The following is a 14434-nucleotide window of genomic DNA, read 5'->3' as shown; positions in this document are numbered from 1 at the left end:
TTTCAGGATGGTTTTCTAGTCTTTTAGAAAGACTTGAGCCTTCAGAGTTCCACAAGCAGAAATTAAACATGTGCTGTCTCCGGATCATTCTCTGTACCAGGCTGTAGAGACGGGTGTCCTGAGGGTACTGGGTGGGGGAACTGTGGGCCCCCTTCACTCAAAGGTCCTGCCTGCCAGGAGTCCCCGTCCAGGGAATAGAGATGGACAAGTGAGCCACGGGGTGACCAGCGCGCTGGGCCAGGGTCCAATGGCCCTCGGGCTTCTTGAGCCCTTGGGGTTCCCTGGGGAGCTTCCTCCCTTGATGCCATTTGACCTGGCTCACCCTCATCAGGGGTACCTCTCTCCCCCCTTCCTAAGATTGTGGCTCTCATCTGTGGAGACCAGAGACATCGGATCGCCAGGGTGTTTACAGTAAATATCTAAAAATAGACTAAGTTCTGAGTGAGGCCCCGAGGGTTCCTCTGATTAAAATGCATGAGCCTTGATGTAGAAACAGCAATTTTTCTTTTTAACATCATTCTGTTTATTGGATGGTTCTGGGGTGGGGAGGGTGCCTGAGAGGGGGGTGCTGGGGTGTCTTGGGGGAGAACGGGCTGTGCTTTCTTCCTGGGCTCTCACAGGAGGGACACGCAGTGGGTGTTCAGTACAGTCTCAGTGACTCCTTAGTACGAGGTTCAAGGTTGCCGCAGCCCAACACAGATAGATACGCACTGAATGAAGGGGGAGTTGGTGCTGCAAATCAACCGTGTTCTTTTCAAGTTCAAGAAAAAGCAGTAGAAAGGGAAAGAGACAGGTGAAGCAGGGCATTCACGGCAAACTCTCGAGAGGGACAAACAGTGAGGAAGAGCAGATGGGAAGCCTTTGACTTCAAAGAGACGGAGAGAATTCCTCTCTCAACAGTTTGTCTCCCTCCATCGGGCTCACTGCATGAGTGAAAGCAACGCAACTGCCCACGAGAACACCCCAATTACAAAGGAAAAGGGCTGATGGAAGTTGCAGGTGGGTTGCTCATCCGTTGCAACCAAACGCTCACAGAAAATGTCCAAACACGAGTCTCCTTTGGCAAGAAGGAATGAGCTATCAGTTGTTGTTGTTGTTGTTTTTAAAGAAAGAAACACACAGTTTATTGGAAACCAGAAAAGTCAGGAAAGAATATTGCCTTCTTAATAATAAATACATTTCGTGGGCAAGAATTGCAAGGGAGTCGTTTAAATTAATTTCCGCTTTGTTTGTTTGGTCTGTACAGGGCTTAAGTCCCAGCTGACAGCAATCTGTAAAAGTTCTAACATATTGGAAATCTGATTTTCTTGCAGCCAGAATCCCATAGTCCAAAATGATTTCTCTTTCAACTCTGTTAATCAGACAGGCAAGGCTCAAATGGACTCCTAGTCAAACCAAATTGCACTTGGTCTTTTTGGGAGTGTGAAAAATATCTGATGAAAACTGCAAATGCAGAGCTGCCGGCCATTTGTCTCTGCAGAACGGGTGTCGGTGTTGGGGGACTATAGTGAAAGGGGAAGGGAAGACCTTGCACATCCTTCATCCTCTGAGGCTCTGTGGTCCTGCCTTCTCTTTCTGCCCCACCCCTTCTGGAACGTGTGCTTTGGGAAGCTAGGGGAACTCCAAGGAAAATAGAAGGAGCTCATTCTAGTTTGGAATTGGAGGCTCAAAAAGAAAAGGCCAAGGGCTTCCCTGGTGGCGCAGTGGTTGAGGGTCCGCCTGCCGATGCAGGGGACACGGGTTCGTGCCCCAGTCCGGGAAGATCCCACATGCCGCGGAGCGGCTGGGCCCGTGAGCCATGGCCGCTGAGCCTGCGCGTCCGGAGCCTGTGCTCCACAACGGGAGAGGCCACAGCAGTGAGAGGCCCACGTACTGCAAAAAAAAAGAAGAAGAAAAGGCCAAATTTCCTCCCACTCAGACTCTGAGCATTCAGTTTCAGGAAGGACACAACCGTTCTCCTTAGTCCCTTTTTCTCACCCCTGCCGGCAGGCAAGCCCCCATGGTGCCCAGCGCACAGTGTGCTCCCCTGACTTGTCCCACCGGTCAGCTCCACCCTCCTGGATCTAAGTGAGAAGCTGCATGAGAGCTGTCCCTCCTCACGTCCCCTCTACATGCTGTTCCTGAACTTAAATCCTCACCCACCTTCTTCTCCAACCTGACTCTAGCTGGTTTCTAAAACCAAATCCATCTGTAAAAGATGCAGGTTTATAATTGGAACAAACACAAATGTGACTAGAAAACTGTAAATAAAACCCAGCAAGTCGGGGTGTGCACAAAGGGTCCCAAACTCTGGAAGTCAGTCCTAGGAAGTGCTGCTCCTCCCTGGCCCCCCAGCCTTGGAACTCTTACCAGACAGGGCTGCCAGGGACGGCCCTCCTTGGCTGGGAAAGGTCTGGAGTGTGTGTGTGCTTGAATGAATTCCGTCCCTCCCCATACACCAAGGGGTCTTAACCCAGGCTCTATGCATGAACGTCAGGGTAAACCCCAGCCCCTCAAATGATAGGCAAAATGTATACATATGTGCATTCCTGTGGCCCCTGGCTTTTCCGGGTTCCCACGTGCCGCCATGGCCCTCACAAGGGTGAGCACCCCAGCTGTCCATCCATGTTTGCCCACTGGCGTTTCCCAGCTGTGCTTCCTAGGTGTGCCCCAGACCTTAGCCTTGGTCCTGGAGCCGGATGCGGAGGCGCCCACGCCTCGGTCTCCCTGGGGTGGTGGCAGCGTCCGCGGCCCTCTCTTGCCCCTTCTCTGTTGCGCCGTCTTCCTCCCTTCCTTCCCTCTTTCCAACTGAATTCTCGTTTTTCCTCTCTCCCTAGTGCTTGTACGGCTGCTATGTCCATTCCTCCATCATCCCCACCTTCCACCGGAGGTGCTACTGGCTCCTTCAGGTAGGTGGCTGGGACTGGATTCTTCTTCCGTCTCCGGTGCTGGGGAAGGGTCTGCGGAGGGAGCTGAGTGGGGTGGGGCTCCTGCGTGCGGCGGTCCCAGGCCCTGGCACCCTGGCCAGCTTTCCTAGGGATGTCGGTGTGTGGCGCTGAGGCCAGCTTCGGGGCCGGCCCGGTGTGATGTCAGATGCCAGCAAGGGGAGGAAGCCTGGTGGGGGGCGTCCTTGCCCGCCGCATGAGGATACCATCCTGCCAGCTGCTTCCAGGGTGCCTCAGTTTCCTCTGATTGAGGACAGGAAAAAGCCTGGGTGGGCAACCTGCCCCTGACTGAGAAAAGCCTTTGCCCTGAAAACCGCATGTGGGTTAGTCGTCAGCACACGTGGAGAATCAGCTCCCAGAGTCGTGCCAGTTGTAGTTGGATAGATTGGGATGGCTGTTGGGAGACCAGGAGCTCCTGGCTCAGAGGGAAGGAGCTCTGTAATCGATTTGTGATGTCTGCTGTGGAGCAGGATGGAGAAAGGGGTGGAGTAGCCACCCAGTCGCCAAAGCTCCAGGGGAGGCCTGGCTCCCAGATCTCTGTCCATGGTGCTGGAGCACAGCCCCGAGGCCGCCCAGCCAACAGTCGACTGCTTGTGTTGGTGGTCGTCTTGCTTGTGGAAGGTGTTGCTGTGAGTGGGAAGGTCTGAGGGGTCTGCCCAGCGAGCCTGGACCTGGGTCCTTTCCAAAGCTCGACCTCTGATTTGCAGCTGCTCTCTGTAGAACACATCCCCGGGGGGCCCCGGCAGCATCACTCCAACTTCTTCCTACTGCCTCTGCCCAGGAATTGCTGCCTCTGGCCTTTCCCCCCAGAGGTCTCACTTTCTGCATCCAAGTTAGCCTGGGCCTCAGGGGTCTGGGGATCTCCCTGACCTGGGGGACGCGGTTGGGAGGGGTCCAGCAGTTGGGAAAGCAAGCCCCCCGCCAATGCTCATGGCACGTGTTCTGAGAGGAGAGAGCTGCACATGCCATGGAGTGCAGAAGGGCCGCTGGTCCCAGGGAAGGTGGCCTGGAAGGTGTCTGCTGGGCACAGGGCTGCCACAGTGTCCACACCTAGACCAGGCCCTCTGTCCATCAACTCGCCCTCACCTCCCCCAACCAACTCCCTGCCCACGCCGCCATACACTTCCGTTCTCCTCAGTTCCCAGAAACAATTGTCTGTGGTTCAAGTTCATTGGCGGGTGGCACCTGAGACCGTCAGACGAGGTGCTGACTTGCAGACGCGGCTTCCCCAACACCTTGCCCGTTATAGTCTCCCGGGTCTGTCCCCCTCGGAGGTTGGCGTGGTAACACCTGCCTTTCTACTTGCTCAGCCCTGCATCCTTGTGAAAGGGACCTTCAGTGTAATCCTGGGATGCTACTTTCCAGGTCTTGTTAATAAGAATGGACCCAAGGCATTTTGCCATTTGGTCAAGGGTCTTCTCCGTGGCTGCAGGAGGCGGGAGTGGGCTCCTCCTTGACAGCAGAGATCTGGTGCAGTTAGAACATGTCCCTGTGTCTCCAGGACACAACCGTTCTCCTTAGTCCCTTTTTCTCACCTCTGTGTTGCCAGAGAAACACTTCCACCTCCAGCAGGCCCTGTGAGCTCCTTCCTTCCTGGACGTCCACCCCCTCGGGTCCCACGCGGGTGTTTTCAGCTTTCAGGCCCCATCGGAACAGCGCTTTGCTCTGCTCTCTCTGCGCAGCCTGGCTGCTGCCCTCCTGAGGGAGCCACACCCCCGCGGCCAGCTTCCTGCCAGCTCGGCCCTCCGGCAGCCCCAGCTGCCGGCTCTCCAAGGCTGCTTCCTCTCTCTCCTCCAGACCCCTCTCCCACCCCCACGCCTGCATTCCCTCAGGCACCTGTGGCTGTCGGTAGATCTCCTTCCCCGGACTCAGACGCCACCGGGCCGCCTTGGAGTCTGAGCCGATTGCTCCCCAAACTGGATTCCACTCACTCAGGCCCCTTGAGCCAAGTCCCTCTTAGCCTGCGCTGCCCTTGCCTCGTTTCTGGGGCCACGCAACGAGTGGGGGGCCGCTGCTCCCCTGCCCCAGCCCTCCCCTCCCTGGTGCTCCGATCCTGGCCGCTGCGTGCTGGAGACATACCTGGGGTGACTCGTGTGCGTCTGGGTTTGTTACCTTCCAGCTGGCGGGGAACCCGAGTCTCCCCAAAGGCCGGGATCACAGATCTGGTTTCTCCAGGGCTAATCTGAATCTTTATCTTCTCTCCGGGTCCCTGGGGAGTTGACTCTCCACCCCCGCCTCCGCGTCCCCGAGTTTCTGTGAGCAGGTGACAAAGCGGGAAGGTACACGGGCGGGGGGCTCCTGCTTCCGGGTCAGCTCTGGGCAGGAGGAGGTTGAGGAGAAAAGCCAAGGCAATTAGCGCCTCGCAAGTCCCGCCCCCGGAAGCCTGGAGCTCCGGGACTTGTCTGGAGCCGGCAGACACGGAGGAACCAGAGCCTTCCCCTAGAGTGGAGGGACTGAAGACCGTTCAGCCGTGGCACCTAAGGTCACTGCCGTGCCCCGTGGGCACCACGTGGGCACCTGCACGGGCAGCATCTCGAGACCCCAGAGGACCTGAGCTCAGGCTGCTTCTACGGGGCCTTTGGGGAATCGGCCCTGGGACCTTGAGAAGCCCCCGCTGCCGCCGGCACGCAGCTCCTCTCCTCGCATCAGCAGCCCCGCTGAGGGCTCCACGTGTCACGGCTGGCAGGGCCCTTATAGGCTGCCCCATGCTCCGCTGCTGCATTTCCTAGATAGACGCTGAGGCCCAGAGAGGGCAGGGTCAGGCCAAGGGTCACCCAGCCGGTCAGCGATGGAGCCGGGCTGGGATCAGGCTCCTTCTTGCCTCTGCCTCCCGTGGCCTTGAACATGGTTATCACTGCATCCTCCCAGGCCCTGAGCCTTGCTGGGGCCCTGAAAGTGCAGCCCTTCCTGCAGGCTGGGCCGCTCCGACGCTGGGCCAGACAGCCAGGCTCCTCGGCCTCCGTCTCTGCCGCCGTGGCCTCTCCTCTTGGGATTTTCTAGTGCTTTGGCTCGGGCCTTCCTGCCTCCCTCTGTGACCCCTCTGGGGCCCCACAGACCCTCCTTCCGTGCGTTCCTCCCCCTGCCCGCTCCCCCAGGAGGACAAGCCCCCACGTCAGGCCAGACTTGCCAGCAGATTCTGTATGGCTCATTTGGAAACTATTTCTGCTTCTAATGAGTGTTTTTCTTTTTGCCCTTGTCCTCTAAAATGCTTAATGAATGTTTTCCACGCTCAAGTGAAGCAGGGGGTGTGTCCTGTGTGTCTGCCACCACCATTCATTCGGGGCTGCGTGTCTGTTGAGACCAGCTCGCGGGGCCAGAGGCAGCGGGCGCTGCTCCCTGGACCACCCCGCAGCTCACACACAGGCCTGCAGGCCCCTGAGTGCTGCTGTGCGAATACAGGGACCCTGGGGCTTTGGGGGGACCCCGCTACTGGGGGCTCCTGGATCACTGAGAGTGGCAGACGTTTGGGTTCCAAGTTCTGGCACCCGGCCACCCCGGGTACTGACTCTGGGCCAGGCAGTGCACCGGCCCCGCACCACGGGCCGCCGGGTCACCCGGGAGAAGACCAGGCTCCCAGGGCGTCCGTCTCTTCTCCCCGGGCGGCCATTTTTACCCTTCTTATAGGGAGGGGCTAGAGACAGCTTCAAGCACCTGGTCCCAGGCCGTGCAGTCACGGAGGGGCAGCTGCCCTTCAACCCCACACCCTGCCTCCTGCCTGACCTTGAGCTTTGCCAGCCCAGAACCCCCAGGAACAGCGGGTGCAGGGGCCTCGTCTCCACCGAGTGCCACAGTACAGAGGCAGCGCAGAAGAGTGCAGGGGCGGCGGGCGTACCGAGGGAGCTCACTCCAGGCTGCGCTGGCCCTGCACAGCTCCCCACCCTGGAGTGGAGGGAGGCCTCAGCCAGAGGACTCGCTGCCCAGGGCAGGAGGGAGACCCCAGTGTTCCTCGGGCAGAGCCCAGGCTCCCCGACAAGTGCCCGTGAGAGCCATACTTCCCCACCTGGCTCGCAAGGCCTGGGGGGTTGAGCTGAGGCTCTAGACCCCTTTGTTGGATTGTGGGCCCCCAGCTGGCCTTTCACCCTCAGCGTGGTCAACTTCTGCCCACCCCGTCCTGAGAGCAGGCTTTTCCGAGGCAGAAATACCAGGACTGGGGGTGGGGGTCCCCCCGAGTAGGGCCCCTGGGAGGAGGGCATTTCTCCTGCCAGGAGGAAGGGACTTAAAGGGCAGCTGCCTGGGGGAGGCAGTGGCCCAAGGCCTCCCAGGGTTAGGGCTAGGGTTAGGGTTAGGTCTAGGGTTAGGGTTAGGGTCAGGTTTAGGGGTAGGTCTAGGGTTAGCGTTAGGGTTAGGGTTAGGGTTAGGGTTAGGGCTAGGGTTAGGGTTAGGGTTAGCGCTAGGGTTAGGGTTAGGGCTAGGGTTAGCGCTAGGGTTAGGGTTAGGGCTAGGGCCATGGTTAGGTTTAGGGTTTGGGTTAGGGTTAGGGTTAGGGGTCTTGAATGTCTCATACAGTCCAGCGGGCCCCAGAGAAGGCCTTTTGCACACCTCTGGGGCCATCGTAGCGAACGGTCCAGTTTCAGCTTCTGCCCCAGAGACAGGCCTGGACACCAGCCTGTCCTGAGGGAGCCCCACCTTCCTTCAGGGCCCTCTCCTGCCACCAGTGCCCCTGGGGCCTCCTCACCTCTGAACGAGGCCTTAGCCTCCCCACAGGCAGCTGAGCAGTGCCGTATTCGTCCGCAGTGTGCAGGGAGCGAGCACGTGGGCTCAGGGCCTCCCCTCCCGACCTGGGACTATGGCCCCAGCGTGGGCCTGGGACATTTCCCAACACCACACCCACGGGACCTCAGCATATGGTTCTGTCCGTCGACCCCAGACCTGTCTGTGGATGTGAGGGCCTCTCTCTGAGCCAAGTGCCTCTGAGGCTCCCCAGGAAGGCGCCTCCGATCTCATCGCTTCCCTCAAGTAGCAAAGTTGGGGTGAGGTGAGGTGGTGGGCGTGTTGGGCAGAGGGAACCCCCGGCCCCTGCCACGTGGCCCAGAGGCCGCCATTCTCGCTCCCACCCGGAGCGATCAGTGGGCAGATGTTTGGGGTGGTGCTTGTTCGAACCTCTTATAGTAGTGGGATTGGGGTCACACAGGGAAACATTCATTAGCTGTTTGACTCTGGGCATTTGAGCACATTTCTCTGAGTCTCAGTTTCCTCATCAGTAAAATGGTTATGAGAATGGCGTGGACTGCACAGGACTGTTGTGAGAATTCCCTATACATGAAACACAGAGCACGTGACAATGGAGCCCAGCTCATGGCCCACGGCAAGCACTCCATAGATGATGGACAGCTCGACGCCGTCAGTACCAGTTTGGACCTATAAGGGCACATCCTGACGCCCCCAGGGAGCCCTGTGATCCCCACCTGGCATCTTCCCTTCATCTCTCACAGCGCCCCCACCAAAAGCGGGAATGGTCAGGACACCTCTGCTCCTTCCTGCCACCCTCCTCTGCAGTGGGGACACTGTCATGGCTGTAAATGTCCCTTGTGCCCACTACCCACCCAAAATGACTGGAAATCTATCTGGGGAATGATCGGCTCTTTTGCAACCCATGTGCCCCCCCCCATCGTCCCCCTCACTCTATCTGGAAGCGTGGCGTCACCTGGGACCGTGGCCTGCAGGTGAGCTGGGTCACCAGACGGGACCAGCATTCCCAGCGGGGCGGCTGGAAGAGGGCGTCTGCACTCACCCCTCGTCTCCAGGCTTATCCTAATGGGGGGACATCTCCACTCGGGGTGAGCTGGGCTCCACCAGGAGGCCAGCCCTGAGACGTGGGAGACAGCTTCCCCCCACCTTTTTCCTTCCTTTCTTTCCCTCTCTCTCTTTCATCTTTTTTTTAATGGAAGATATGATAGCTTCGTAAAAATACTTGAATGACCCCTCACAGGCTTAGAGTGACAGAGGCGCTGCGGTCAGGCTGACTCTCTGTCCCAAATGGGGCATTTTGACCCACGTGGTTCAGGTAACAGAAGCGAGCTGGTACCTGAGGAGTCCCTGGCCCCCGGGCCTGGGTTGGTGGGGAGGGGAACACGCCCCCGGCCAGCCGGACCCTCTGTGCTCCATCCTGCAGACCCCATACGGAAGATGTGGCAGATGCCACGTACGGGCTGGGCTGGGGCAGAGGGTGCAAGGCTCAGGGACAGCACAGCCCTGGCACTGGGTGGCCCTTGGCACTTGGTGGGGACTCCAGGTCCAGCTCTTTTGGTTCTCACGGCTGCCCTGGGAGGGAGTCAGGACTGGGCAAATTCGCCCTGACTTTTTCAGAAGAGGAAAACGGGGGTCGAGGAGAATTTGGGACCCCCAAAGACTAGGGTAATCAGGGCCCTGTCCAGGCCCTTTAAAGACACACGGCCCCATCCTCTGGAGCTCACAGGCCACAGTGCCCGGGCCGAGGGGCACGGGCGGGGCAGGAGCAGAGATGAGAAGGGGGAGTAGCTGATGGATCCTGGATGTGTTAACCTCTAGGGGTCGGTGCCCATGTCAAGAAGGACAAAAGAGTTTGATGCTGCATCTCTGTCCTACACCCTTGGCTGTCCTTCCCCAGCTGACAGTGACCTCTGTCTAGCCCACTAGGGAGTGGACAGCACAGAGAAGGGAGCCTCCAGGCCCAGAGCATTTGGGTAGAACTCCTGTGTGGAGAGGCAGGTGAAGGACCCTGTGGCGCCAAAGTCATTTCTGACCCTGAATTTATGTGCCTAGTAGGTGATACCGGAAACCATCAATGCGATGAGTCCAGAGAAGTGGACATAGAGTGGGCTGGGTGGTCAGGGGAGGCTTCCTGGAGGAGGTGAGCTCAAGGATGGAAGAATGGGGCGGGGATGTTCTTCCATGCCCTTTCTGACACGTGGCAGGCCTGGGCCACAGTGTACAGTGACAAGAATGTGTGGGACCCCAGGTCCACAGACCAGGCACGGGGCTGTCTGAGAAGAAGGCCTCAGGACAGGTGTCCCAGGCCCTGGAGCCAGTCAAGTGACTTGGAGGGGCCGTAAGGGGAGAACATGCACCCCATCTCTGCTTGGGCCCAGGAGAAGAGACCAGGAGAGATGGGACCGGCCAACCAGAGGCTGAACATTCATCACAGCTGTGGAAGCCCCTCCAGGTTGAAGTGAGAGCAGTGGCCTTTCATCCTTGTCATGATTATTATCAGTAACAGTAACAATAGCCATTGTAAGTCAGGGCTGCCATGGCCCAGCAAGCGACTGTGTTGTTAGCTAATTCTGGAGATGGACAAACTCTGGAGAGAAGTGCAGGGGGGCCAGGGATACTAGGACAGGGTTCCAGACGGGGTGTTGGCTCTGGAGGACAGGTGAGTGGGGGGTGCTGGCTGGAGCAGGGCAGAGACCATGCAAAATGCAGCATGGCTGCGGGACCGGTAATTAGACCAGAGCCTCAGCTCATAAGCCACCAGGAGGCTTTTTACACGCAGAGGCGGGAGCAGACAAGCAGCAAGTGGTGACGGCCTTTTGCGACGGAGAAGGCGCGTGTGGGAATGAATTGTGGTCTCCGACAGATCTCTCTGGAGCTGCCTCCTTGTTCCGGTTTTATTCTCTCTAGCAGCTTCCTCTTCTTTCTCCATTTAATGTGCCTTGAAGAACGTGATGAGAAGATAAGGTAGACACTAGGAATTTACGGCACTATGCAAAAAATTGCTCAATTCCATTAAGATTTCAGGCTCTTTGCCAAGGCTGCACAGCAGAGCCGATATTAGTTCCTTCTTAGACGTCTTTGCTTGATTGCAATTTACGATGCCAAAGCCTCTGCTGTACCATCTAAGCCTCCAGAAAATATATCCCCCCAAAGCAGCCATTATCCTCTCTATGGAAAGTCAATGGGCATTTCCCAGAAGCTTCTCTCATCTTGGTCCCCTCCTTGGGGACAGGGGCGTGCCCGGGTGGCTGGCTTTTGCACTGGTCACCTTGCAGGGGGAGCAACCCAGAAAGTCCCTGTGATCAGGTCTCAGCTACTTGAACTTCACCTTGTAAATCACGGCTGTCTGTGCTCTTGGAGCCTCTGGGGAAGTGGGATGCTTTGCCCCTACCTTGTGGACGAGAGGGTTCCTGAGTATGGGGGAGAACTTGTAGCCACCGGACAGGCTTCCCACTGGCTACTTGCTGGGACCCCTGGACCTGTGGTCCTTCCAGGTCCACGGTTTGGATTTGAACTCAGCTCTGCCTTCACCTAGCCACGTGACTCTGTCAAGTGAATTAACCTCTGTGAATCTTAAGTCTGTGTCTATAAAATAGGCATGAAATACCTCCCTCTGGGGGTCACCGGGAGGATGAACTGAGCCAATGCCCACAGAGATCTTGGGTCATGCTTGGCCCTAGGCATTGGTGGTTGGCTCATCCCTCTGTTGTGACTATTTCCAGCCATTTTTGCTCCAGGGGATTGGGTGGGTGGGTATAATTGGGGAGGGGTGTCCCCTGAGAAGGTCCCATCCAGACCACCTTTCAATTGGCAAAATACTCATCTAACAGATGCGACCAGGTGATGGCAAACCCAGTTCCCTAAGTTACTCTGCGTCTCTGCTCGGTTAGTGAGAAGTAACCTCCGCATTCCAGCTGTCTGTCTGCTGCAGCCATTTCCCCAGGGCCCCCTCGGCTCTCTGCCCCGCTGGGACTGACCACCGTCTATCCTGGCCCATCCTGAAAACCCTCTGTCCTTCCCTTAGAGGACGGGGCTGCCCGGGCCAGGCTGGGAGACGGAGGAAGAACAAAGCTGCCAGAGCTGCAGTTCCTTAGAGGTGGAAATTATTAATTAGTCTTAGTGTCCAGACCTTGTCAGCCTCTTAATCCTTCTGTCTGCAGAGGGGTTTATGCCTCCATGGTGTGTGTTTTCAGCTTGGCTAAGCGATTGCTTTTAATATAAAGGCAGAACAATGGGCGATACAGTTTGGTTACTATCTTTATTTATCAAGCCAAACAATTCCGGCTCGCCTTCGACAGAACATCCTTCAAAGAAGGGGAGAAGGCAAAAGCGGCTTAATTTCCCTTCTAGGTGGCTTATAATGTGGGCTTTCGTTTAATTATCCTTTCGTGTAATCTTCAGCTGACATTCTGTCCTTGATATCCTAATCTTCTTTGGAGCAAAGGGGAAAGTGCGGTTTCCAAAGCAAAAGACAAAAGTTTGCTTCAAGGAAACACTTTCTGTTTTGCTTCTGAAAGAACTCAAAGGGCCAAGAATGAAATTCCGTTGTCATCTAGTAGAGTGAAATGGAAAATGCGAGTCTTTGGTGACAAGCTCCATGTGTGGACGTCAGCACTCGCTTAGGCCTCCGGGGACACCCAGCTCGTGAAGTTGGCCTGCTTGGGGGTGCTGTAGACTCTGGTCCCCCGACGTCACATCATAACTGCTTTTACCACCATTACTATTTCGGTGGCTCCGGGATGCAGGTATTCCCAGGTGAGACACATCACACACCCCAGACTCACTACAAATAGTTTTAGCTAGACAGGTATACGTAGATGTGCACAGGTGTACACAGGTGAACACAGGTATACATAGGTGTGAGTAGGCGAATACAGGTATGCACAGGTGTTCACAGGTAAACATAGATGAACACAGGTGTGCACAGGTGAATACAGGTGTACACAGGTGAATGCAGGTATACATAGGTGTGCACAGGTGTGCACAGGAGAACACAGGTATACACACGTGTGCACAGGTGAACACAGGTATACACAGGTGAACAAGGTGTGCACAGGGGTACACAGGTGAATACAGGTATGCAGAGGTGAACACGGGTGTGCACAGGTGAATACAGGTGTGCACAGGTAAACGCAGGTACACACAGACATCACTCCTCCTCTCACCTCCCCCTCAGTTCATCTGCTTTCTTCCCAGGAAAGTGTTCTGGGGGTCCTGAAGGAGACTTCTTGCCATCCCCACCCCACCCCCCAAATGGACAGGACTTCCTGGGAGCTTTCCCCTCTCCTTTTCCGGACGCACCAGTGTCCTCCTTGGATATGTGTCTGGTTATCCTAGCCCCTTGCCCACCTCCCATTCTTTCCTCACCCCTCACCTCCAGCTTTCCTCTTCTTCCTCTGTGCCATGATGGGGCTGTCTCCAGTTCACCGGTGACCTCTGCGTTGCAAAACCCAAAGGTCACCTCACTGCCACCCTCATTTTTCGGACCTCCCAGCAGCACTTACCAAGGTTGGCCATCCCCTCTTTCTGGAATGTTCTCTTCTCCTGCTGCTGGCTATCTCCCTCACTGCTCGTTCTTTACAGATCGCACCCCTTTTCCTCAAGCCCTAGATCTTGGAATGTCCCTGAGCTTCCTAGGCCTTCCCTTCTCTGTCTTCACCATCTCCTTGGGTCCTCTCACCTGGGTCCACAGTTTCACATGCCAGTTTTATGCCAATGACTCCCACATGTATAGCTGTACCCTGACCTCACCAGTCAGCGCCTTACTTTTAAACTCAGCCCTCTGTGCAGTGGCCCCTCCTGGCGCCCCACCTAATTTCCCCTCTCTCTCCTGCAAACCACTCTGCCCCCCCAACAAACATTGTATTATCCAATGTTTAAGATAAACGGAAAAGTTGAGAGAATTTTACAAGCACCCTATACCAACCACCCAGACTCTCTCAACATCTTGCTATATTGTTTTATCACTTACACGCCCATCTCTCCAGAAATCCGACTTACTTGTTTTTCATGCATTTCAAACTAAGCTGCAGACAACAGTACACCTCCCCCAACACGTACTGGAGCAGAGCACGCGTGTCGGTAACCAGAGTTCAATATTTAAAGTGCAATTCTTTTCTTTTGCTTTGAAAATCTACACACAATGAAACAGTTGGGGGCACAAGTGTTAACCTACTAGCTGATGCGTTTCCATCGATGCGCGCGCCAACAGAACCCAAGCCCGCGTGGAGATTTAGACTATTACCATCACCCCAGAAAGTTCCCTCCTGTCCTTTCCCAGTCAGTCCCCACGCCCATGTCCCAGAGGTTACCATTGTCCTGTTTTTTCCACCATGGATGAGTTTTTCCTGTTCTAGAACTTCATACAAACGGAATCGTCCAGCAAGTACTCTGTTTTTCTTTACTTTTGTTTTTAATTTAGGCTGCGCCAGGTCTTAGTTGCGGCGTGCGGGATCTTCGCTGTGGCATGTTTAGTTGCAGCATATGGGCTTCTTAGTTGCGGCTTGTGGACTCTTAGTTACGGCAGGTGTGTGGGATCTAGTTCCCCGACCAGGGATTGAACCCAGGCCCCCTGCACTGGGAGGGCGGACCATCAGGGAAGTCCCCCAGCAAGTACTCTTGGGTGAGGCTTCTTTCACTCAGCGAAACCTCTTGTGCTTCGTCCACTCTGTTGCAACATCAACTGTGTTATTTATTCATTGTCTCTCGTCCTGCCCCACCCCCATCCTTCAGAAGTAAGCTCCTCGAGGGCAGGGGCATTAGGTTGTGTTTGGCGCCTAGAACCATGCCTGGCACCGGAGTCCATGTGTGTTGGGTGGGTG

At 56.2% G+C, this 14434-nt stretch overlaps 1 protein-coding gene across 1 annotated transcript in view; it reads left to right on the top strand.

Moving 5' to 3' along the window:
- CAMTA1 (calmodulin binding transcription activator 1) overlaps window positions 1-14434 on the top strand; it is an 895524-nt gene that overhangs the window by 634592 nt on the left and 246498 nt on the right. Inside the window, 1 exon segment of the mRNA XM_082665985.1 lies at window positions 2817-2888. Coding sequence (XP_082522111.1) covers window positions 2817-2888 — 72 coding nt within the window.

The sequence above is a fragment of the Grampus griseus genome (assembly GCF_964374135.1).
Source record: "Grampus griseus genome assembly, chromosome: 1".
NCBI classification, from domain to species: domain Eukaryota; kingdom Metazoa; phylum Chordata; class Mammalia; order Artiodactyla; family Delphinidae; genus Grampus; species Grampus griseus.
Note: the sequence above shows the minus strand (reverse complement) of the source record. Positions and strands in the feature narration are given on the sequence as shown.